The sequence below is a fragment of the Glandiceps talaboti genome, chromosome 3, assembly GCF_964340395.1.
Source record: "Glandiceps talaboti chromosome 3, keGlaTala1.1, whole genome shotgun sequence".
In the NCBI taxonomy this organism is placed as follows: Eukaryota; Metazoa; Hemichordata; class Enteropneusta; family Spengelidae; genus Glandiceps; species Glandiceps talaboti.
The window spans coordinates 24,710,700-24,734,610 of NC_135551.1; the positions used below are offsets into that span (position 1 = coordinate 24,710,700).

At 35.0% G+C, this 23,911-nt stretch overlaps 3 protein-coding genes across 3 annotated transcripts in view; 2 read left to right on the plus strand and 1 right to left on the minus strand.

Annotated features, from left to right (window-relative positions):
• Window positions 1-2,118: 2,118 nt before the first annotated feature.
• LOC144432882 (organic cation transporter protein-like) lies at window positions 2,119-10,353 on the plus strand. Its single transcript, XM_078121179.1, has 10 exons — window positions 2,119-2,559; window positions 3,188-3,294; window positions 3,650-3,804; window positions 5,052-5,220; window positions 5,633-5,786; window positions 6,251-6,342; window positions 6,982-7,202; window positions 8,609-8,723; window positions 8,999-9,208; window positions 9,729-10,353. Exons 1-10 carry the CDS (start codon window positions 2,119-2,121, stop codon window positions 9,829-9,831), a joined length of 1,767 nt encoding a protein of 588 aa, XP_077977305.1. The 3' UTR covers window positions 9,832-10,353.
• Window positions 10,354-14,036: 3,683 nt separating this feature from the next.
• Window positions 14,037-19,371, plus strand: LOC144433261 (oncoprotein-induced transcript 3 protein-like). Its single transcript, XM_078121570.1, has 7 exons — window positions 14,037-14,097; window positions 15,791-15,993; window positions 16,574-16,707; window positions 17,273-17,530; window positions 18,033-18,237; window positions 18,835-18,941; window positions 19,359-19,371. Exons 1-7 carry the CDS (start codon window positions 14,037-14,039, stop codon window positions 19,369-19,371), a joined length of 981 nt encoding a protein of 326 aa, XP_077977696.1.
• Window positions 19,372-20,119: 748 nt separating this feature from the next.
• The window catches only part of LOC144433262 (uncharacterized), a 66,190-nt gene continuing 62,398 nt past the window's right edge, over window positions 20,120-23,911 (minus strand). Inside the window, exons 24-28 of the mRNA XM_078121571.1 lie at window positions 22,990-23,126; window positions 22,482-22,733; window positions 21,835-22,012; window positions 21,576-21,679; window positions 20,120-21,384 (exon numbers count right to left, since the gene is read on the minus strand). Coding sequence (XP_077977697.1) covers window positions 21,372-21,384; window positions 21,576-21,679; window positions 21,835-22,012; window positions 22,482-22,733; window positions 22,990-23,126 — 684 coding nt within the window. The 3' untranslated portion in view covers window positions 20,120-21,371. The remainder of the gene's footprint in view (window positions 21,385-21,575; window positions 21,680-21,834; window positions 22,013-22,481; window positions 22,734-22,989; window positions 23,127-23,911) is intronic.

Sequence of the window (23,911 nt, forward strand, 5' to 3'; positions counted from 1 at the left end):
TGATGCACATGTTATCTAAAGAGAGTTTTATACTGTATTGTTCCAGTTCATTTTCCTAAATGTGTGCTAAAAGAAATCAAATTGGTCTAAATAACACAGAAAAAACTCTTAATAAAATGCATTGCCATGTATCCCGTTCCTGTTTGATGTAAATTAGTTCAATATAATGTCAAAAGAAAATAAATGTATGACTCAAAAATGCCAGCCACATTTCATCTAACAGAATAGGAATCAAGTGATATATATTAGTGGTAATGATAATTAAGATGGCCCTATTATCATAGTAATTGTATATCTTAATGAACCTGGTAATACATTTACCTTGTAAGAGCCTGATTATTGGACTGGTTTTGTTTAAATTTTTTATTTCCAAGTGGTAGCTCTCCTTCCAGATCTTGTGAATATAAACATGGCATTGTCATCATCATCATCATCATCATCAGACTCAATTTCTCCTTCAACTTCATCAGAGTTGGAACTAGCTGTATTTTGATAATAGTGGCATCTTACAGCCTCAACTTTGACTATTTTGTGCATTCCTGCCACAGCTGGAATTTCATAGTTGGAAAGGTACTTATCAAGTTCTTTCACTTTCAATTTGGAAATGTCACCGTTTCTGACAAGCGCATCCCAGTCATATTCATCAAATTTTTTTCAGCACGTTGCTCCCTTTCTTTCATTCTCTTTCTTTCCCTCATAGAGTCAAGTGTTCTCTGTTGTTCTAAATGAAGGATTGCTCCCTTTAATATCTCTTTCTTGACACACAGATTCTTGCTCAATTCGTCAAGTTTCTTTACAATTTTACTTGATACTAACCCTTTACTATACAGGTGCTTTAGTTGTGCACGGGGTTGGAAGTCATCTGGTGGTCTTTCACTACCATCATCTCTTGTTAATGGTGTTGAGAATACATCCATATAGTGTCAAAGTTTATTTATTTATCTTTATATTTACAAGTAATAGTATATTCATGCAAAGTTGAAAAGTATGTGCAAAAATCTTATTTTACTTTTTCTCTGTTAACTCAGCTTGTGAGATATTGTCTTCTGTTTCACATGTAGCAGACGTTGCCAATATGCTAATTTTAGGACATATTTAGAATGTGTTATTAAAAGTTTGTGTTGAAAATTATAGTCATATCTATAGGATGAAAAAATACCGTGCACAGAAGTTTTTGATACTTGTCGAGTATGTTTTAGTGCAGGTGCATCTTTTTACAGTTTGATGACAGGCTGTGATAAACCTTATCCAACTCTTTTTTTTAACTTCCAAGAGCTGCAAATGTAAAATGTTGTCTGTCATATTTGTCTGTCATTTAATACTAGTAAGAATTTACATGAAAAAGTTACATATCATTGTGATAACCACAAACCAAAACACAGTCATGTCACAAAGAATATTTTCAGTACAGTGTAAAGGTAATTTCACACATTAAATGAACCAAATTTAAGTAGATAGTATTGTACATGAAAGACACTGGTATTTTCAGAAAAAAAACCAACAATCTGTACCACTCAATTCGCCCATTTCAATTCATCATTACATTAACAGTTTATTAAAAGAAAATTAAAATTTGACTGTTTTTGTTTTTCATTTTACTAACTTGTGAGCAACTGTTGTTTGCAGCTGCTGTTTTGTTGTTGTTGTTGTTGTTGTTGTTGTTGTTGTTGTTGTTGTTGTTGTTGTTGAAAAAGGAAGACCAACATTTTAAAAGCTTATTTTCCCATGTTTGAAAAGTCATGATGTCAATTTATTTTCAGGTACACCTCTACAACCCATAACATTTTTTCAGGTACCCCCCCCCCGCACACACTATCCATATATTTTCAAGTCCCCCTATAATCTCCCGACCCCCCCCCCCCCAACAAGTTTTTGTGAAAGCAGCCTTAGTTTCTTATTATTTCGGACTTCTAGTCCAAAGGGACTTGGAACATTTGGTACTTGATAAAAATAAAGTGAACATCTTTGTTTTTTCAATACATGTCTGGTGGTATTCTGTAAAGATGTGTTTGAAATTAACAAACAAACCAACATACTGACAATAAACACTTTATCTATAGTAAATGGAGAAAAACGTGTGAATATTTTCACATGAACAACGGTTTCTCTTTTTTTAGAATGTTGCAGTTTGATGATGTGTTGAGGTATCTTGTTGGTGAGTTTGGCCCCTACCAAAAACTGATGGTGGCTCTCATTTTAACAGTTGGCATACCGTCTGCACTCCAAGTTATATCTCCGGTATTTCTAAATGCTAAAACAGACCACTGGTGTACAATTCCTAATGTGGAAGAGATTAGTAAACAAGTATGTCTGTCAAATTTCACTGGGAGTTGCTCAGAGTTGGTAAAGAATTTAACATTGCCAAGGGAGACGACAAATGTAGGATGTGGCATGGTTTCTACCTTCAGTCAATGTTATCGATACAATATAACACAAGATTTTATATCCTATTATGTTAATGGAAACATGAATGCTTACGTAAACAGTACAAACAAGATTGGGTGTGATCATGGCTGGGAGTACGATCGATCACAGTACAAATCTACGGTCATGCAGGAGGTAAGGGTATTTCTGATGGCATATTTTACCAATATGTGGGATTATACGTTTAACATACTCGAAAATAATACAATATTGCAAATACACTATTTTACGTTGGTTCTTTATCTAAATTCACCATGTGTAATGTGATGACGAAAATAGGAAATCTGGTATAATTACCGTATTAAGAATATATCATCCGGTTTCTTACATCTGATTATGTTGTCGACCCTCAAACCAGTGACTAACTTTTGTGTTGTTCTATTTGCTATGGTTGAAACGGAAGTTTGGCGAACAGCTGATTTTCTTTATAAGCTTTTGTGTATATTTGATAATAAAATAATGTTGCAATACATAACACTAATGTGGTCATTTCACACGCCTTGCAGTACATTAATAACAATAATGATACTAAAAAGAGAGATTAATAAAATTGATAAACTTAACCTTCTTGGTCTGATTTTCAACAACAGAAATGTCACACCAAAACTTTGGTATTTAAAGGGGAGGGAGTGCCTCCCATAAAGACGCATTATTTCCTTGCATAAGTCGAGCAGATCTAAAGAACCGCTATTGAATGTATATGTTAACGTCTATTTTAAGCTACGTGGACGTCATTTGTCAATTTTCTCGTCTTAACCTGCAGTTTGACCTTGTATGTGATGAACGATTTTATTTGAATGCTGTTGCTACAACAATATTCATGGCTGGATATTTCGTTGGATCATTACTTTTTGGATATGTAGTGGACAGGTAAATAAGAAAAGAAGTTCGGGTATTCATAAAGAAAAAAAAGAAATGAAGGAAGCCAAAGTTCAAACTTAACAGAGCGAAAAGGCACTATTAAAGCTATAATACAATATGTCGTAATTGGTATTCGAAAAATTGTTTTCGTGTTCCTTGGATATTGCATTACCATGCGTACCACAATCAGAAACAATCATGTAGATAAAACATCAACGCTTTCTATATATGTGATCATGATGTGGGACATTTATAAAAATTGTTACTTCGAATAAAGCACTTTCTGTTGGAACATTATATCCGCTAATTCCCAACAGCTGAATATCTAATGCAATGTTTGACCTTCTATTCTTCTTCTTTCAAGATTTGGGCGTATGTTTGGCCTGATGGTTTCTTTGACTGGACTGATCATTTTCGGAACTACAGTGGCATTTGCACCTAACTACATTGCATTTGTCATGATTCGCTTTCTCGCAGCTATTTTTGCCTACGGCACTTATCTAAGTGGATTTGTCATGGGTAAGTCAGTGGTTAGATAATTATATATAATCCCACTAAAGCAATGTTAGTTTTACGTCATAATGTTCAGGGGTGTATGATTCCGCGGACTAATATAAATTCATGACGTTAGGCAAGAATTTGTACTCCACGGAATCATACTAGGAATATTATTACGGAAAGCTAACATCGGTTTCGGGGGATTATATATTTATCACATAATTTATAAGTTTTTCTACATATTTTTTTCTCCGATGTTGGATGAGTACTGCATCGTTTCATCGCACTTTATTGTTCATCACCCATCAAAAATGGCGTCTGACGGTTATGCAAATTGAGTAATCGCGTGACCTGTTGCGAGGTCAAGTTTACCTACACGGTACAAGTCAAGCTATGCTGTGATTTCTCAACCAAAATTATCGGTTATAACCTTGCGATGTACATGTAATACCAAATTTAGTTTAAAAGTAAGTAAAATTTGTCTGAATGCGGTCATATTTGCTCGGGATGCGTAAGTTCGGAACTCTGCTCGACGGAAAATCGGAAGTAAGCTTGCCGGCTGCTACTTCGATATTAAATCTACATGCTTTTTAGATAGAATAGAACTTATCAAATAAAACTGAAGTACCTCTACATATCAGACTCATGCCACCCAGGGGTATGTGTAACGTAATGTGTGCATTTACGTGTTGAAAGTTCATAATTATTACCATATATTAACTTGCTCGTAGCGAAGGATTGGCAGGAACACTCGAACAGTATAGAGAGCTATAAAGCAAAATACTGCATGCAATTGACGTATAAAATATAGAACAACCGAAACAACCTATTTCTTGAGTAATAACCACAACAATTTAATCTGTGCATTAATATGTCGAGTCTTAATTACCATGCTTGATTCGTTCATTTGTTCTTGTTTGTGGAACTTCTTGCAATCTTATACATATGGTATTACCCATATTGTTCAAATACACCGTTCACTTTCCCATCTGGAGTACATTATCATGCACAAAAAATAGTCGTATCACATTCAACGAAATATTGAAAATGTATCGCTAAGTGATACTCAATAATGATATCGTTACACATAATTTTGTCAAGGATGTGTTGATGCAAGGAAAGCAAAATACAGTGAACAGAATAAGTAACATAAAAAACACATTTCAGCAATCGCAGATATGCTAGCCTACACAGAATGCAGTTTTGTACTTACATTGATTATTGATGTCCATCCCACTATTAAGTTTTATTTTATCTCAAAATATTAGCTACCGAGGTGGTAGGTCCTTCATATCGCAAAGTTGCTGGCATGGTGTATCATTTTGGTTTTGGTATTGGTTACATGTTGCTTGCATTATATGCATACTTCGTGCGATACTGGTGGAAACTGCAACTTCTAATGACCATTCCACTGGTTGCAATATATTCACTATGGTGGTAAGTAGACGGATATTCATGATTATGATCAGAGATATTTGGTTGCATGTTTGATATCGGCATGTGCACGACATGTTAATGTTTTACCCAAAGCTATATATGTAGTGAATAACAACAACAAAGTTCCATTCGATGATAACTATCCATGTCTGATCATCTTACGGTTGAGAGAGAAACAAATTGGGGTTTCAATTACATTGTTGAGACATTAGTCACCAATAATCATTGAAGTGTAATGGTAAATATGCAATATTTTTAGATCTTGAATTTAATAGAGATAAAAGGACGGTTGAATTGGTTAAGAAATGCATAATATCGTACAGACTTTGGCCATGAAAAAAATGTTTAAAAATATAATCCCAAATTTGTTTTAATCCTGTACACAAATCTTTTAATAATGATACTTACAAAGGGTTATCCCAGAATCTCCAAGATGGTTGCTTTCGATGAAAAGAAATGAAGATGCTGAGGAGATTATAAGAAAATATGCAAAATACAACAAAGTTTCATTACCCGATGACATCTTTGATGAGAGCTGGAAACCGAAAACTGGGAATGGTCAGCAGGTAAACTGTAATAAATCTTTCACCTTCTTGCTTTAAAATTATACCTTTTTACCTTCCATAAGGGGGAGGGGGTGTTAAAAGCGAAATCCACCAACACTATATACAACACCGAGGGATAATATACGATCTACTGTTGTTGAGAATTCTACCTAACGAGTTTAACATATTGATAATACCAAGTGAAAGATATTGCATGCATATTACTTTGTCAGTATAAGATAATATTTTGTTTGTAATGAAGGAAGACATTTATTCGTAGAGTTGGAAAATGTAAGTATTTGGAGATATTGCTCGATATCATGCATAATGGAAATACGACACAGATTCAATGGTCAATATGCTTCACAATAAATCAATATGAAACTTACAAGTGACCTTCAGTTACAATTCTACATTTCCTTCTTCACCCCCCCCCATCCACATTATTATTAGTTATCACTATGTTATATCTTACTCTTGGTTAGGTTAACAAATATGAGGACCGCAAATATGGTGTAACTGATCTGTTCAGACTTCCAAACACGAGAAAAAAGACTCTTATCCTGTTCTACTGCTGGTAAGGTTCCATCTAAATCTTTCAAAGGACAATGATATATGCTTATTGCATAATTGGTTAGTATGCGAGTATATTGCTAGCATATTAAGTACCCTTACTTGCAAATCATCTTACAAAATTTATTGCGTTTTCATTATATCAAGAATTTGATAAATGAAAGAATACTTTGTGGAGCTCGAGTCATGCGCTGGCCTCGCTGGTGCAATTTATCCTGATCAGCTTAAGTCTTTGGGCAATATTTGAACCACGATTATGCCTCACCTAGGCAGACTGTATAAGTGGGGATCTGGCAGGATATAGGTTGTAGTGTAATGTGAATGCTCTCATTATATGCACTCATAGAGACTGCAATGGATTGTACGCTCCTCAGTGAGTTTGGGAATGGGCCGATGTGCAACTACAGGTCTATGCTGGCGGTAATAAATATTAAGCACTTTGAGCACAGTTGTGGTTAAGAGCATATAAAAAGTAACATTGAACAATATTATTATTTATATGGCTAAAAAATTTTATACTGAAATTCTATAATAAATAGCACAATAAGCATTATCGTTAGGTAATGTTCTCAATTAGCAATTGCAAACTAACTTATAGAGTACATTTTTAAATCCGGTTTTGTTTCTCTATTCCAATGAACAGGGTTGTCATTACACTTGTGTACTATGGTCTATCCTTCAATACGTCCAATCTAGGCGGTGATGATTACGTAAATTGCTTCCTAGCTGGTGCAGTTGAAATCCCTGCATATGGTCTAGGCATTCTTCTTTTGGACGCGAAAAGATTTGGTCGTCGGTGGTCCATGTTTTATACATTAGTAGTCGCTGGGGTTTGTTGTATTGCAGCAGCGTTTGTGCCACCTTGTAAGTAAAATACAAATCGTTAACTTTTATTTTAACATATTTACAATAGTAGTATTGAATAGAAGGTTATGGTACCATGTTCATGCACACATGCCCTTGACCTCATTTCCACGTACTATGTACTACTCATGACAACCATAGGGATCTTTATTTCACATAATGTAGCATTTTATTATAATACAATCAGCAAGTACTGTATCCTTAAGATTATAATAAACCAATACATTTACTCTGAAGACTGCTTATAATAATAACATACATGTATGGGATATATACATTTGAACTGGAAAAGGTTGGGCAAAAATCAAGAAATATGTAGATAGCAAGAAAAATATATAGATTCCATTGAATGCTGGCAGAGTAAACAACTCAGTAGCCTTTAACTAATAGTTATAATACACCTCAGAGCACATTTACTGTTTTATTAGGAGTTTTGGTTAACTTTACCGAGGACAAAATAATTGATGGGTTAAACCAAAACTGTCCTAATAAAAACAGTAAATGGTCGAGGACGTGTGCTATAACGATGTTATACTTCGAATTCGACGAGGTTTTAGGTTTTTCACCAGAAAGTCAACCTTGTTATCTACAGCTCTGTTATATAACCTCTTACCCATCCATTATCATGTTAATTACAAACTTCGCTATAGAAATCCCATCCCGCATATCTCGGCAAATGATCTGATGTTTTTCCAACAGTTCAGTGTGAAATCCATTAACCTGGCAAAGACTCGTACTGCAACAAAATTACAGTCCCAATTCGAACAGTTTTTTTCCGTTTTTACCCGCCCATAGCTCTGTTGCTAACCCTGGTGCACATACGCATTGTCATGTCAGTGAACAAATTCTATATGGAAACCTGCTTACTGCACAAGTCACTTTGTAGTGAAGTAGTTATAGAGCAAGTCTTTGAATAGATAGGTACAGAGCTTAGAGGTACTGTGTTCGAGACCCAGCAAAGTAAGGGCGAACTTTTACACGTACATTACAGAATGGCAGGTGCAGAATTAGATAGTAGAACACGGTTTTAGGAGGGCATTGTAACAGTTAGCAAGTTGGGGTCAGTGCTATAGAAATGATTTGCTTGCTGAAGACAGTTAGATTCATTCACTAGTTGAAAGTGTTAGCGGACAGTTCCTTTTAGGGATTAACGGTATGCAGACACTTTCTTTGTGTAAAAGTGTCCCGTTAACTAAAAAGTGTCCGCTAAATGAAATTAAGAGCACAGTTGAAGCAATGGGGAAGAGTTGGAAAGAGGGAACCCTACAAGAGTCGATGACTATTTAAGATCTAACTTGAGAGATTGTGTAGAAACAGTTGCAATCTATGAAATCTATAAAAGAATCAATTACAAATTTATCATCTGGAATGCAATGAAATCTTAAATATAATTTGCTTTTTTTCAGGTGGAGACCTTGTATGGTTTGGTATAACATTGACAATGATAAGCAAGTTTTCAATCACCTCATCATTTGGTATGGTGTATGTGTACACGGCTGAATTGTACCCAACTCCAGTAAGGTGAGGATGGACATAACCCCTCTTCTCTAAAATTCATAATCTCACAATTTCCTTGTTCATGAAGTAAGAGTAGAATTCTCTGACCATTTAAATATTATAATTATAAAAAGAAGTTTCAGAACCATGGGTATACTTTTGTCCAAGGAAATATTTATATGTTTTCTCAAACACTCTTCTCTCTCAAAAATCAATCACCTGCACATGGGTAACTGACTGCCCCTGACATTTAACAAGACTCAAGACCAACTCTTTACACAATGCATTAATATACACAGGTGCCTCGGCGTCGGTCTGTGCTCTATGTGTGCCCGTGTTGGTGGGATGTTGGCCCCACAGCTGTTACTGATGGGAGAACTGTGGACTAAGCTGCCGCCTTTTGTGTTTGGGTCTGCATCAATCATCGCTGGATTTGTTACTTTGTCCTTGCCGGAAACCCGGGGAATTAACCTGCTGGAAACCCTGGAAGAAGGAGAGCAATTTGGAAAGTATGTTTCGTTATCCAAAAAAAAATTAAAGTGAAAAATGATATTTTGTGACCTTTGAAATTGAAACACAACTGTATTTTATGGACAGCATACAGAATGTCAATAATAAGGTTTAATTTTAAAATATTTATTTATATTTTATCATCTAAATGCAATGTATCGATATTTCATCTAAAGTGTACGCTCCAAAGCTCAATAAAGAATATCTGATTAAAAAAACAACTATTATGTAAATGTCCACTGTCACTAAAATCGCATCGACCACAAGTGTACGTACAGAAAAAAGTATGTTTTAATACACCTGAACAAACCTGGCGTATATAATATGAGGGTTTTAATTTCAGGACTTGTTATAAATCTTGTAATTCAACACCCAAAAACATAAGTTATGTTTCACCATACACTCTTTACTTGTTTTACATAATGCTGCTGCACGTCAACTAAATTTAAACGTTAGCTAAAAATTATATATTATGTGATTAATTATTATATCAATTTTACTTTGTATTATCACTTTTAGAAAACAGGAAAGAGAAGAAACAACCAGTAGTTGCCTAGCAGGTGGAGAAGTCAGAAGAGTGAAATTAGTTGTAACAGATGATATTGCTATGGATTCTATTTAAAATGGATGAGAATCAGAAATACCTCCGGGTCATAAAACGTCATAATTCTACCATTGGCGGAACACAGGCCAATAGGTCTTTAGATTAATACATTGCCTTTACACATCTTGATGTTAGCAGTGGAAACCACAAAATTCAATGTAGTTTTGTTACCAATGTGGTGGTAGCAGTGGGATAGTTATTACTAGTGAATGAGTCTCAGATGCAGATCTCTTTTCATTTCTGACTATATTAAACCATGTTGATGAAATATTATGAGGGTCGCGAAAAAGGATATTGCAGATGGACAATTTTTTAGAAAATGGAAACGAGGGAGGGGCATATTTTACACGACAAACAGTACTTGATTTTCTCCCCCCCCCCTGTCATTACTGAAGGCTTCATAACACGATTTTAAATTCCAAACATAATTTTAAATTTCACATTATATTTCTTTTGTAAGGCAAGGTATTGTAAAATTGGGTAAACCAGTGTATTATTTCTACGCTAGTGTTTACAATGATATATTACTTTGATATTTCAGGCCAGTGAAATTACTATAGATATATTTGTAATAACATATGGTGTGGGTGCATGCTATTTTGAGTGGAGTTTGATGCATATATTGACATATATTTCCTACATTTAAAAATAGATGTTTTGGACACAGGTAAATGGTGAATGTGTTGTCTTTGTAGTACTTTACTTATACCTTTACATTGTTTTCGTATAGCTGATTATTCCATCCTTTTATTCAGTTTTACATCAATAATTACATATTATTGCTCAAGAGGGAGAAACAATATATAGGCTAATAAAATATAGATAATGTTATTTAGTTGTATGTGTGTTAATGTATAAACTCAAAACCTCGGGGGGGGGAGTACTCCGGTGGGTAATGGGTACATATGTACCCTGGTGGACAAAAATTACAACCACAAACTCTACAAAAATTAAAAAATAGGGGTCAAAAGTTAATATTGTAGCCAGAAAAAGGGGTCAATTGTCATGGGTTTTGAACACTTTTGATACACATTCACGTTATACGTACATGCTCCACATGCTCATCGCTTGTTCATTGGTTGCCTGGGGCGGGGAGAGGGGCGCCTACTTCTGATAAAGATGACTGAAAACAACTCCTTGTAACAACATTGTTCAAAATATAGGGTCAGACGGCGTACGTGCATTCAAGGAGGTGGGTCAAACCTCTACATAATGCTTTAAAAATCAAGATTCAAAAGTTTACATGAGTCGAAAAAGGGGGGGGGGGTGTTCAAAACCGCGGTACATACGTATATACCCTTTCTATGGGAGTACCCCCCCCCCGCAAAACTATACAACACATTATCAAGACATATTACTCACTCTATGTATGAATATTGTTAAAATATATCACCATAACTTTTTATTATGTTCTATATCGCAAACTAAGGAAAAAACATTGTCTCAAGTTTCATGGAACAGCTGCACTTTTACCGTATAGTTTGCTACATTTTCCGACGTTTGGCTTGTCTATATACTGGACAGGCATTTCATGTAAATAGATCGTAAAATGGGAAGAATGTATTTATTTACAATCTATCAAAATGGCTACATCAGAGGAACGCATGACGTTTAAAAAATAATAATCTATTTGGTATCGAGATTTTAGCTAATGTTTTGAGCAAATCTTTCTAAATTTACCAACACCAACTAACGGCACGCGGACGGCATATTAGTTGAAGGCACTTTATTCATTGAATTTAAATTGTACAAAATGTTAGGTAAGTGTTTTAGAAGCTATCATCTACTTAAGTCAATAATTTACCAATCCTATAATATAGATTTGCGGATCTGTAGCAGTCAATTTGGAACACGTTTGCATTTACAATACTACACAAGATTCAATTAACACTATAAATAGTATGATGGATGAAGAGTGACAATTATTGAATTCACCGGGTTTCATTTGTAGTGATGTGCAATTGATATGTAAAAAATTGCCATACGACTATCACAAGTCGCCATATTCCTATCTCTAAAATTGGCCAGGCTCTTTATGTCTGAAATTGATTCGCTGGCTCTGTACAATCGATAGATAACATGCTTACTCGTGTTACAACATGCTTATGAACACATAGTGCAGAGGTATCAATCATATTATCAGTCATAAGAAATCGAGCCATTTAAATAACAAACGCATATATATAGACAGTGCTGTAATTTTACCATCAAATTCCGAATGTTAGTATGACCTACATGCATAATACTTTCAGTATTACTAAAAATATACTTACCCACTGTACCATAACACATCACAATTTATGGACATCCATTCATTGTCAAATGTAGAGCAAAACGCAGTAAAATTCATTCATTGTAATATATCACTTTACAATGCATGAGTAACTTTTGAAGGGCTCCACGAAGATAGTGTCATATGATGTCACTTTACCGGAAGTGACGAAATGAAGCATTGCTAAATGGTTGCAATGTCGTCTGCTGTGAATGTTAAAATACAATTACTATATTTGTACAGTAAGGAAAGTATCCAGAATTGAAATTAACAATAATCAGAAACTAATTAATTCAAACAAATTATGCTTATGGGACTAGAAATGATAGAAAAGTCAGGAATAAATCATTTTGTAATTGAAATGCAAATAGCTCTCCGCTAATGAAAATGTACCAAATTCAAAGAAAAGACACCAAAGATAATTATATATCAGAATATCAGTCAAATGTAGTATATTGCTGCTTCGACAAAGGCTCAATGAAGCCCCAGTATAATCGTGATATACAACAGTTGGGAACATACAGTATGACGTATTAGTACTAGTACTGCATATACCCCTCCCTCTCATCCCAACAGGTGAAAGGGTAAAGGTCGAACATCTACATTTCGGCCTCACGATTATCTCTCTATAACTAGGATAATGTGCATGCAGATTCTCAATGACTTATTAGAGTACTTCAATACAACGAGTTTGTGCAAAATACTTTTCTAAATATACCTGCTGTTATTGGTGGGGCACTATATACCTCATGTATCACAGTCGATGTATATTTAGATGTCATTCCCCAATATTTTTCTTCGTTCAGCCAAGGAAAATACGAGTGACCTAATAAGGGGTCTTTGTGACTACGAGTCGACAGACGAGTAGTGACAACCCTTAGCTTAGGTCACAAGTATTTGCAAGGCCACTCAGCATTTATATAATCTTTTTAATGATTTTATGTCACAATCATGCCTAGCCTATAATGCTATGCTGTTAGACAACATACCAGTTACAGTCTTGATATAGGCTGCCGGAATTCAGTTTTAGAACGGTAGGAGAACAAATCTCCTTTTTTTCTGGCAATACCAAACTGTTCTCTAGATATTTCAACATCTCACCAAATTAAAGCGAATTAGATATCTTGGCCGAGTACTAGTATAATTATGCACATGTGAAGCGAAGAATTTAGGAGACAATATCACAGCAAACCAATGTATCGGCCATTTTCATGCAGAGAGCACAGTACAGACAAAGAATACCAACATGGCACAATGTCATTGGACAACAACTGCATGCCACCTTATATTTTCATTTAGGCACGAGAGTAACATGAACTAATTAGGCCCAAAAGCCTTAACAATATAAAAGGAAGGATAAAAATTGTGGAAATCTTCGCAAGAATGCCTCCTGTTCCCTGTGGTATAACGGCTCAATTAAATAACACGTGTTCAGTACGTGTTTAGTGAAGTATAGGGAAAGTTTAAATAATCAATATATATCTATGTAAATACCTATACATCTTGGACATCAGAATGACGGGCTGTTGTTATGACAATTGATGTTTTATGTTTGGTGTTGTACGTAGAATTCAAGTAAAAAGCTTTACATTTCCTGAAATATCTGCAATTGTTTGACATAATTCACTTTTTGTTTTATCATGTTTTGTTTTTATGTTGATTAATATCGTATTTATAAATATTACCGTGGCTTGTCCTTGGTGTTTGACGAATACATTATATACATGCATTGTCAACTAGTCAGCCTTTATTTATGCATACATTCCTGTTGACTTTGCAACATATTTCACTGGCCGTGAGATGTTTGATTGCAATTATTGTCACTCTGACAGCTGTGTTCAACGGTAACAATAATAATGATTTCATTTGTTGAAGTCTATTTAAGAAAACCCCGTTGAAATACAGAATGTTAGTATTGAATAGTGGACCAGGCGTAAACAACGTTGCAACCATGACGGCTATAATGACGATGGTAGTTTTGGCAACATTTGCTATTTGCGGTGTCAAATCAGGTAGGGTACACAAAGTAGTTTTTGTTACCACTATGTGACGTTGTTGTATAAGTTCCTGGATAAAGCTAAAATGGGTACCTCACCTCTACTAAATAATATATATTATCAAAATAGCATAACCAGAAAAAACGTCGTCTACAGTGTGACAAAAATCTTACTTACACTGCTACATTTTATCGTCTGGCTTACCAAATATCTCTGTTGGTAAGATTTTTGTTGATTCAGGCGATAAAATGTAGCATTATTAGTAATATTTTTGTCGAGCTAGGCAACGCTTTACGATTTCCTTATTTCGATTGTAATGGAGTCCATTGTCAATTTCTTTTCTACTGTACCGAACTGTGTTTTTCTAACACCGCATACATTCCTTTCACTTATAACATACCCACCGCAAACACTTAATTTGACGTGGTGAAAAAATCATGTTATAAATAAAATATTACTAATACTTCTTACTGATATGTACAATCCAGTATATAATTTTCATTTTAAAGGAATAACATTTGTATATGATTGGGAACATTATGAAACTTGAAACTGAAAACCCGACTGTGCCTTTTATCGTATTCAATCACCATGTGATGTCCTATCATGTAACAGTCAATTACATAGCTATTCTTTGCAAATAGAATAGATTCGTTAGTGAACTGGATGTAAGCCGAAACCTGAAGGCAATAAATATACAATGAGTTCTCACATGACCATAAGGAAACCATGTATAGATACAAAAATGCAACTATGTTCAGTCTTATTCCATGGATTTCATAAAAAAACTAATTACTTGCTTTAAAGCCAAAATTATTTTTTGAGCGAAATATGCAGTTTATGATATTATATTTTGCGTTCAACTTCACAAATTTTCTTTCACCGTCCACAGCGTGTCTGTGCATTCAAATTATTTTTCACTGTTGGAGATCAAAGAACAGGAAAGAAGATAACCTAAAACTTGTTATTTTAAATATAATACTATATCACGATTATTGTGAATCGTAAATGTAAACCACGTGATAGATTGCCCCTGACTTGCACATTATCACATGTTTGCAGATTAAATTAGCCATTTAAAAAGTGCGCCCTCAATCATTACATGCAATTATCTTGTGTATGGACGCCTACTATATGATTGGAAATTAAACAAGTTTTTTCGTAAAATCTGTATTGCTGTATATAAATACTGATCACTGTGTAAAGTGTATGATGGATGGGGAGATGAGTGGGGGCAGGACTGATGTTCTATTTATAATTTTCCTTTTGAGAAATATTAAGGATGGGAACATTCGGGTAAGTTTTCTTTGACCAAGTGGTTAAAACACTTGCCTCTTATCACTGCGGCCCAAGTCCGCGTCCTTGCCAGGGTTCGATTAAATTTGCCTACTGAAAGTAAGAATCGTGTTGTTCACTTGTAACTCTGTTGATCTACTCAAATTTTCACGAGCATTCCTGTTTCCTCCTGCATTGAAGCCATGAGGTAACGTAAGGCCCTCACTGGACTTCTTGGAATACAAGTATAAAGAAGTATACAGAATGCATACAGATTATTGTTACTACTTGAATATTTCAGGATGATAGGATATGTGTTCATGGGTGAATACTTTATGAATGTACTGGTGAATTGTAATCAGCGGTCAGCTAGTAGGCATATCATTCGTTTATCTGTGATTTAAATATATATGTTTATTCTATCTTTACACAGATGAATTAGACAAGAGCATTACTTGTCTCTCAGACAGAATGACAGCTTTGGTTGCAGTGAGTTGGTTGGATGAGGTATTACCGGGATATAGTGATACAGCAGAAGATTACAGGTTAAATGGTGACAAGTGTGTTGGCGTATCTCGACGTGTTGGAAACAAAGAGTTCTCCACTACTGTAGAGCATTGTGGTACAACGTCCGTTGTAGGTGTTACGGTTACTCGAAACTTAATGAACCGCAGTAGCGTTTGGACAATTTATATCTTGCCACCTATCGTCATACATACATACATACATACATACATACATACATACATTCGAGTTTATATACTTTTATACCCACGTTTATTTTTTAAATGGGGGCGGGGGGGGGGGGGTTCTTCCTTCTCAGTTGTGAGTAAGATATCAAAGACAAAATACTCCCAGCGCTAGCCATTGAAAACGTCTGATAAGGAAACGTTCAGTTTGACTTTTCAAAGCTGCTTCTGAGTGTTTTTCATTTGCTATCCTGGTAGTTATGGATTGTTGTTACATCTACTTATTAGACGTATACATTTTGAATAAAAGGGATGGAACTTTATACATATTGTGAATCTTTATGCCGCGCCTCTTTCGCTAAGATAAGTTATACCTCGATTTTATCACCTCTCAAATGCATTTATGGTAGTTCTAGCCACACTTTCATTTCCGCGATTGATGTACCCATATGTTGGCGATGTATGGTTATGGCAAAAACAAAAGGTCTAGCAGAAATATTTTGAAAAAAATCCTGTCTTCCTTTCAGGAACACAGTGCTGATAGTACCATCGTCTACTACAATACCATACGCACTTCGAGAGGAACACAAATATTGGAAATTGAATGTGTGTATAAGACAGTATACGATATTGCTCCTATCATGGTTATAACAAACCCATGGTAGGTTAACTACCTATATCATTGCTACATGCTGTCTCTGTGACTGATAACCTCCCCCATCATGCTGATATGTCTCATTGAGACTCAGTATACGGTGTAATAATATTCTCACTTAGACAATTTATTTTTAACTCGCAAAATTGGAATGTAGAGAGAGAGAGTGAGAGAGAGACAGACAGACAGACAGACAGACAGACAGACAGACAGACAGACAGACGGACAGACAGAGACAGAGCGAGACAGACAGACAGACAGACAGACAGACAGACAGACAGACAGACAGACAGACAGAGCGACACAGAAAGAGAACCTACTTGTGATATATATGTATATTTAAATATATATATATATATATATATATATATATATATATATATATATATATATATATATGTGTGTGTGTGTGTGTGTGTGTGTGTGATAGTACAACTGAGGCGACCTTGAGTGGGAAAGGTTAAGCTCTTAAAAGTAAATGTAGTTCATTGCCCCGTTTACTTGTCATATGTACATATTAAATTATTATATTACTAATACTGCCTTATGTTGAATCATCTTCACTTTGTAGTTCTGTAATGGTAACACTGCAGGGATTTGGCTCATTCAACATCACTGCATCGCTTTTCAAAACTCAAGAGTTCAAAGAGTCAGATCTGTTCGATGAAAAAGACTTCCCTATCATGATATGTGATGGTGTTTTGATCTACTTTGGTCTCCAAGTCAACATACGTGACACGAATTTGGAGTTGTTCACTGAAGAATGCTATGCTTCAGAAAATGTTGATCCAAACGCTGATGTGGCAAAACATTATATGATTGTTGATGGGTATGTTTATAATTTTAAAAAAATAGTGGATTACATAGAACTAAACTACACTGGAAGCAATTCCCAGCACAAAAATCTTCTTTAAAGTTTAAAAACAAAAAAAAACCTACATTAGATCATAGAAAAAAGTGTGACACTTCAAGCCGTACTTGTCAGGATGAACTTCTACTGCATTTGTAAAGCAAAGTAGATTGAAGCGTGCAAATATGAATATAGCGCCCTCTTTTGGCATAGCCGAAAGCCATCTTGCGTCATCATGGAAATAACGTAAATGTATTCACTTCCGCCTATTGCATATTGAAAAACAATCTTCTCTCCTTTGGACAGCAGTTAGATATTTCCCGCAGTGAATACAATAGTGTCATACTTGCCGACTGTTTTTACTTCTCCAAACATTGATGTTTCTTTAAATGCCATGTGAAAATATTTATGAGAAAGAAAGCAACAAGATCTTGATTAATAATAATTGCACCATTGTAATATATGGTGTATTGATGTACAGATGTCGTCGGAATAACATAGAAGAGTTTGGCAGCGATTCTTTAACCAATAATTATGGATGGGATGCATTTGAAGTAGTTAATGATATTGGCGGAGATGATTCTGATTATAGACTAATTGAAGTTCAAGCAGAGGAAATGACACTTTATATACACAGCAGGGTACATGTGTGCAGGAAAAATGTAGTTGGAACACGCTGTAGCCAGGTAAGCCTCGACTGAGTACGACTTCTCTCCACATTCTATAACCAATTCACTGTGCACTGTCACCGTATGATGTCATCATGACGTCACTTTGCCTAATAATCGTTGTCGATAGGCTAAGCAATTCAGAATGAGATAACAGGAGACTAGTAGCGAAATTTGAAAAAAAAAAGTTTCTTAAAATATTAAAAATGTTTATTTTCTTTAATATTGTTATACTACCCAATTTAAGCGCTTACCTACGGCCTTGACATTAGTGTAAAAAATGTCAATCACATTCATGATAAGATCAATAAATGATAAAAATTCGACTGTAGGCTGACCACGTTATTGAGATAACCTGCTTATTCAATACTATAATTAATATATTGTCAACTGTACAATAAACTGATGATGATGATGATGATGATGATGATGATGATGATGATGATGATGATGATGAAGATGATGATGATGATGATGATGATGATGATGATGATGATGATGATGATGATGAATGTGACACATTGCACATGATGTTCGTTATAAAAATTGGAAACATTTCATTATATGATAACCTGGGGATGATCGATAAAATACTTATAATTGTTTTGTTTTCAGGGTTGCATGAATCGTAAACGAAGATCGGTCTCCGACCTGATTGACACGGACTATCCCGGCTCTACAAGTACTGTTATTACCCATGGTCCTCTCACGAAACCACCCACGTATGTTACTTAAGAATACATTTATATTGTATCAAATTAAACTTTTGTTCCAAACACAAAGTCGAAAACTATGACCTGACATTTTCGACTGTGCACTTCAGTCTTTGTCAACAGGTTGACCCGCTATTCAGAACACGTGACCTTACGAACACGTCAGCCTAATGAAGAATCATAGGTACCTTGTATCGCCCTCTGCTCGTCGTTTAAAAACCTGAACCCCCTGTTCAAAATCCATAGTCTCAGAGTCGATATTAAATTGATAAATGACCAGTCGGAATTATGAACTTGGTAACAAAAATATGATTAGTTCTGATTTCAAATGCAAATTACTTCCTTATTAATAATTAAATTTGATTGCATGAGTGGCTAACTAAATGAATACATTACTGAACTATTTACATATCTTTTATATTACAGTTGTGGCAACTGAATGAATGGAACATAGTCCAAAGGTGGCAGAGATGCAGGTATCTATATTGAGTAATGCACAATCGTTCACTTAATGAACTAATAAATGCATCACTACTGAATATCATTTGTGTGTGCTTGTGTAGTTTTATTTGTTTGTTTGTTTATTTGTTTGTTTGTCTGTTTTGTTTGTTTGTTTTTCTGTTTGTTTGTTTGTTTGTTTGTTTGTTTGTTTGTTTGTTTGTTTGTTTGTTTGTTTGTTTGTTTGTTTGTTTGTTTGTTTGCTTGCTTGTGTGTGTGTGTGTGTGTGAGTGAGTGACATATGTGTGTTCGTTTCGATCTGCTTCTTTTTCCTGCCAATATTATTGTATTATAATTGTATTTTGTGTTTGGAGTTCATCAATGGACCTTTTGTATACGATAATTGCTTTGTTTATATATGGTTACACCACGACTGACACAGCGTATGGGAATGGCGCTATGAGAATGGACCGAGTCCGTCCGAAAACAAACCGATTTTTGGCACCCATGTCTCAATTTCAACCAAACCTGGTAAGGTGTCAGGTACCATAGGAGACATATGGACAATGTTTTATTTTGCGATCTTCGTTACCATTGTAGCCGAACAGCAGCCATGGTTGTAAAAATGACCGTTTTCAGCAATTAATACTCAGAGACGCCATTAAAGTATGATAAAAGAAACTTAAACAACACGTAAACTTACACTCAGAAAGATATAATTGAGACAATTTAACTTCCCAATATATTTTATTGACCATCGAAATAAAACATATTTTTGAACACCATCACCAAAATAATCAACAAAATGAACACTTTATGCAAACAAAGTGGTTGTAACCTTTTGATTACTGTCTGTCTAAGTGTTTGTTACCGGATTTGTCTCGTCACTATTATTAGTTGACACGTTCTGAACGGATGTAACAATGAAACATAGTGGGATGATTATTTTGTTATTTGAATGCGGTCACCCGGACTTTTTTATGAATAGAACTTACAGAAAATGAAGCACCTTCTTAGCTAAAGCCTGTTTACTGAATAGTTGGTAACTCCGCATTTATCGCAGTATGCATCTCGAAATTAAAAGTCTTATATACACTTTTATTTCAACTTTATTCAAGGCAACTCTAAACCCATTATGTAAGTTAAATAACATATCAGGGGTCACCATACAAATGTTTGATATAAGGGTATATCAGTTATATATCAAATTTAAGTCATTTTAGAATCCAATATGGCCACCGAATACTGTGTTTATTCTATGGGAAAATGACAAAGTCGAAGAACCCTTATCATTAATATATTATTTTGAAGGACCAGTTACAGGCTTTGATGTGGCAAAGAACTTTGATTTGAAGGGGCCTCTAGGTGCACAAAATACGTTACGTCAGGACAACGTGATTCATGACGTTTGAATAGATAGGTTATCATTCAGCCATTTAAACATCTAGCCTACACTGCCACTATCACCATTGATTAAATAGGGGCTAGCGTTAATTTAATTGAAACAGTTTATGGAGTTCGTGTGAGATGGATATCTATAAATTAATATTAAAGTTACAACCATTTTGTAATTCACAAAGTTTAACAAATCAAATTTAACATGAATAAGTTAACAAAACTAATAATAAATATATAAATATAAAATATGTGTGAATTGGAAAAAATACCCTCAAATATCCCCATTCTGCTGCAATCTGATTTTCGGCCTGTCAAAAACTATGAAATGGCTACTGGACAATTAAAGCTAATCTTGATATTGATGACACGTGATCTAATAAATCATGTAATGATATGAATAAATATTACCATAAAATAACAGATAAATGATTATTTTTCAATCTTAATAAAGTTGAATCCACCACCATAATGAATTATAATTTTTTAGTTATTTGATAAACATGATTGTAATAAATATATTATATAATAATTTAAGAGGAAAAGTTTCAATGAATTATTGCTTATTAATTTTCCGTCAGTGTCGTCATTTCCAGTGCTTCCTTCTCAGTGGCCACAACTGTGTGAAGAAAAAATACATTGAATTAATATATATTTTCACTGGTCCGGACAGGCTATGTAGCCCCTTCACCACAAAAAAACAATATCGACTTCAAGATGGAATATTCTTCACTATCAGTACCATACTCACTTTCTATGGCACTATGTATTAATTAAGAAATGCTTTGAAAGAACCTAAAGTCGACTTACTTGTCGGACTTCTTTATCGGGCCATGGGTAATAAACGTACTGGTAGACCCAGCTGAGCCCTTCATCTCCAATGTTGATCTTCGTTTACGTGCTGGAATGCAACCCTTCAAAGAAATGAAATACAATTGTTTTTAGTTTGACTTATATGTCGAGATGTGCAGAACCAGTGACTTTGACACAGGTTTATATAATCCATATTTTTTGTGCAAAGACAACAACTTGGCTTGTGCATAATGTAATAATGTTTATTCAGACTCACCATGCTGCATCGTGTCCCGACTTCGTACTTCCTACAGACGTGAACCTCGCAGTGAATATAGAAAATAATTTCTTGACCTGGCACAACGCCATCACGGTTCACTACGTCATAGGCAGCCCATGCGAAATGCTTGGTAAGTGAATCAGCAGCAAATTCGGTGACTTCACTTCCAATGCATCTACAACGGGAAAAGGTTACAGAAATATAATCATCAATTATTGATATTATCCCCAAAATTCAGTGTATTTATTGATCTGACGAAGAGTTTTTTTTATGTATTTGAATGTATTTTGCTAAAATGACATTTGTTATCAATGTCTGCAATTTGATCGTTTGGACGTCTCTAAAGCAAATCTCACTGAAATTTCAACAAAACGGTCCCAGAAGTTTTGCTTAACCTTATAATTGTACAGTGCAAATTTGATCATAAAATGTTTTTATCTCACGAGATAGCTGATTGTTTAAGTGAAAGTTCATCTGTGTTGGTTAAACATTGTGAATTGCAGCTATGACTTCTCCCATATTGACGAACAATTTGTTTTTTGTTGTTGTTCTTCTTTCTTAAACATTACGTCACCCCCAGGCCATGCTTCTACTGCAGACAAGAATTTACAAGCCACCGTGAGGCGTAATCATAACTAGCTTACCCGTCTGTGATCATGTAATGTCTGTCAACATTAGCATGGGGATCTTCACTTTCTGTGGCGTAGCAATTCTCAATAAACAACTCCAAAGTATTGATATTCAATTCAACGTGAATACCAAAGTAGATCAAGACATCTTTACAGATCCTTAGAGGGAAATCGGCTTCATCAAATAAGGTGAGGAATGCATCCGAATCGTAAAGTGATGCAGTGACATTGAAGGTACCAAATCCTCGGAGGGTGACCAACACAGAGCTAAAACAATAAAATGCATATTGACATGAAATCATCTTTTTTGACAGTTTAAAAAGCCTAATATTTAGAGACGTGTAAGTTAGGAACCGATATATGTGCATTTGTGTTGTTGTGAAATCATACTAATCTGTTTCAGAAGATAACTCCATATATCTAGTTAATGCACAACCTATTATGTTTCCCCAAGGTAAATTAAACACATCGCCACCACTACCCCCACCAAGACATAATGTAAAGGTTCATGTTATTGACCTACCAAGGGTTGGTAATGACCTTTATTGTGATTTCGTATAGAGTCTCATAGCAGCATTCCATTTCAATAATTTCCAATCCCCCTTCTGATTCAGAGTAGACGATGTTTGTGAAAACAATTCGGTCGTCCTCAATACGTTCCTAGTATGGTAACATGAACTCATATTAGATTGTCTGTACGTGTTGAATATAACCGTAATGTATCAAAATACTATGATCGTCATCTGACATTGGAAACATTCAATTTGAACGTGTCCTTTCCCAACAATTGTTGACTCCTTTTCCTACATGTCGTCCCACAAATACCCAACTTTATTAATCGTGCATGTTATACAAATTGTACCATCCTTCATTTGTTTTTGTTTTTTTTAAGGAATGCGATTTTATTACTGTCAAATGTTTATGTGTGTTTCATTCACTCGTCACTATTATGGACATTTGTGGTCAAAAGGGAAAAAAATGATAAAAACATGTAGACATATGTTAGGCCTAAAAAGACAACTTCAGAAACCATGGTTGCTTGAAGCATTATTATTAATTGTAGGAAGCGCGCTTTTGGGTTTCTTATGTCTTTCATATTAATCACACACCTTTGCATCACGCACAAAATTTCATTGCTTAGATAATTATTGTTGATTGCAGCTAGCTTGCACCCTTGGGTGTCAATGGCCATTGCCATCACCTTACATATGCTGTCCCCCATCACCATATGTGATAATAACATGCCCTGCTAAGTTGGTGATCTGGTAATTATTTAAGGAGTGAATAATATTGCCAATTGTAATGCTGTGTGGCTAACATCACATACATACTCAACAGGATGCATTCTGTAGTAAAAAAGTCCGTTCGGTGCTTTCAGCAATCAACAATTTCAACAATACTAAAAACATATACAACAAAGGTTCATTTTTAGGTTGACGTACAAG

Bases quoted from the DNA above. Each gene is read 5' to 3' on its own strand.
- LOC144432882 (XM_078121179.1), top strand. From the start codon at position 2,119: ATGTTGCAGTTTGATGATGTGTTGAGGTATCTTGTTGGTGAGTTTGGC. The intron at 2,560-3,187 runs GTAAGGGTATTT...CTTAACCTGCAG, and splicing joins AATCTACGGTCATGCAGGAG to TTTGACCTTGTATGTGATGA. The intron at 3,805-5,051 runs GTAAGTCAGTGG...TCAAAATATTAG, and splicing joins TCTAAGTGGATTTGTCATGG to CTACCGAGGTGGTAGGTCCT.
- LOC144433261 (XM_078121570.1), top strand. From the start codon at position 14,037: ATGACGGCTATAATGACGATGGTAGTTTTGGCAACATTTGCTATTTGC. The intron at 14,098-15,790 runs GTAGGGTACACA...ATCTTTACACAG, and splicing joins TATTTGCGGTGTCAAATCAG to ATGAATTAGACAAGAGCATT. The intron at 17,531-18,032 runs GTATGTTTATAA...ATTGATGTACAG, and splicing joins CATTATATGATTGTTGATGG to ATGTCGTCGGAATAACATAG.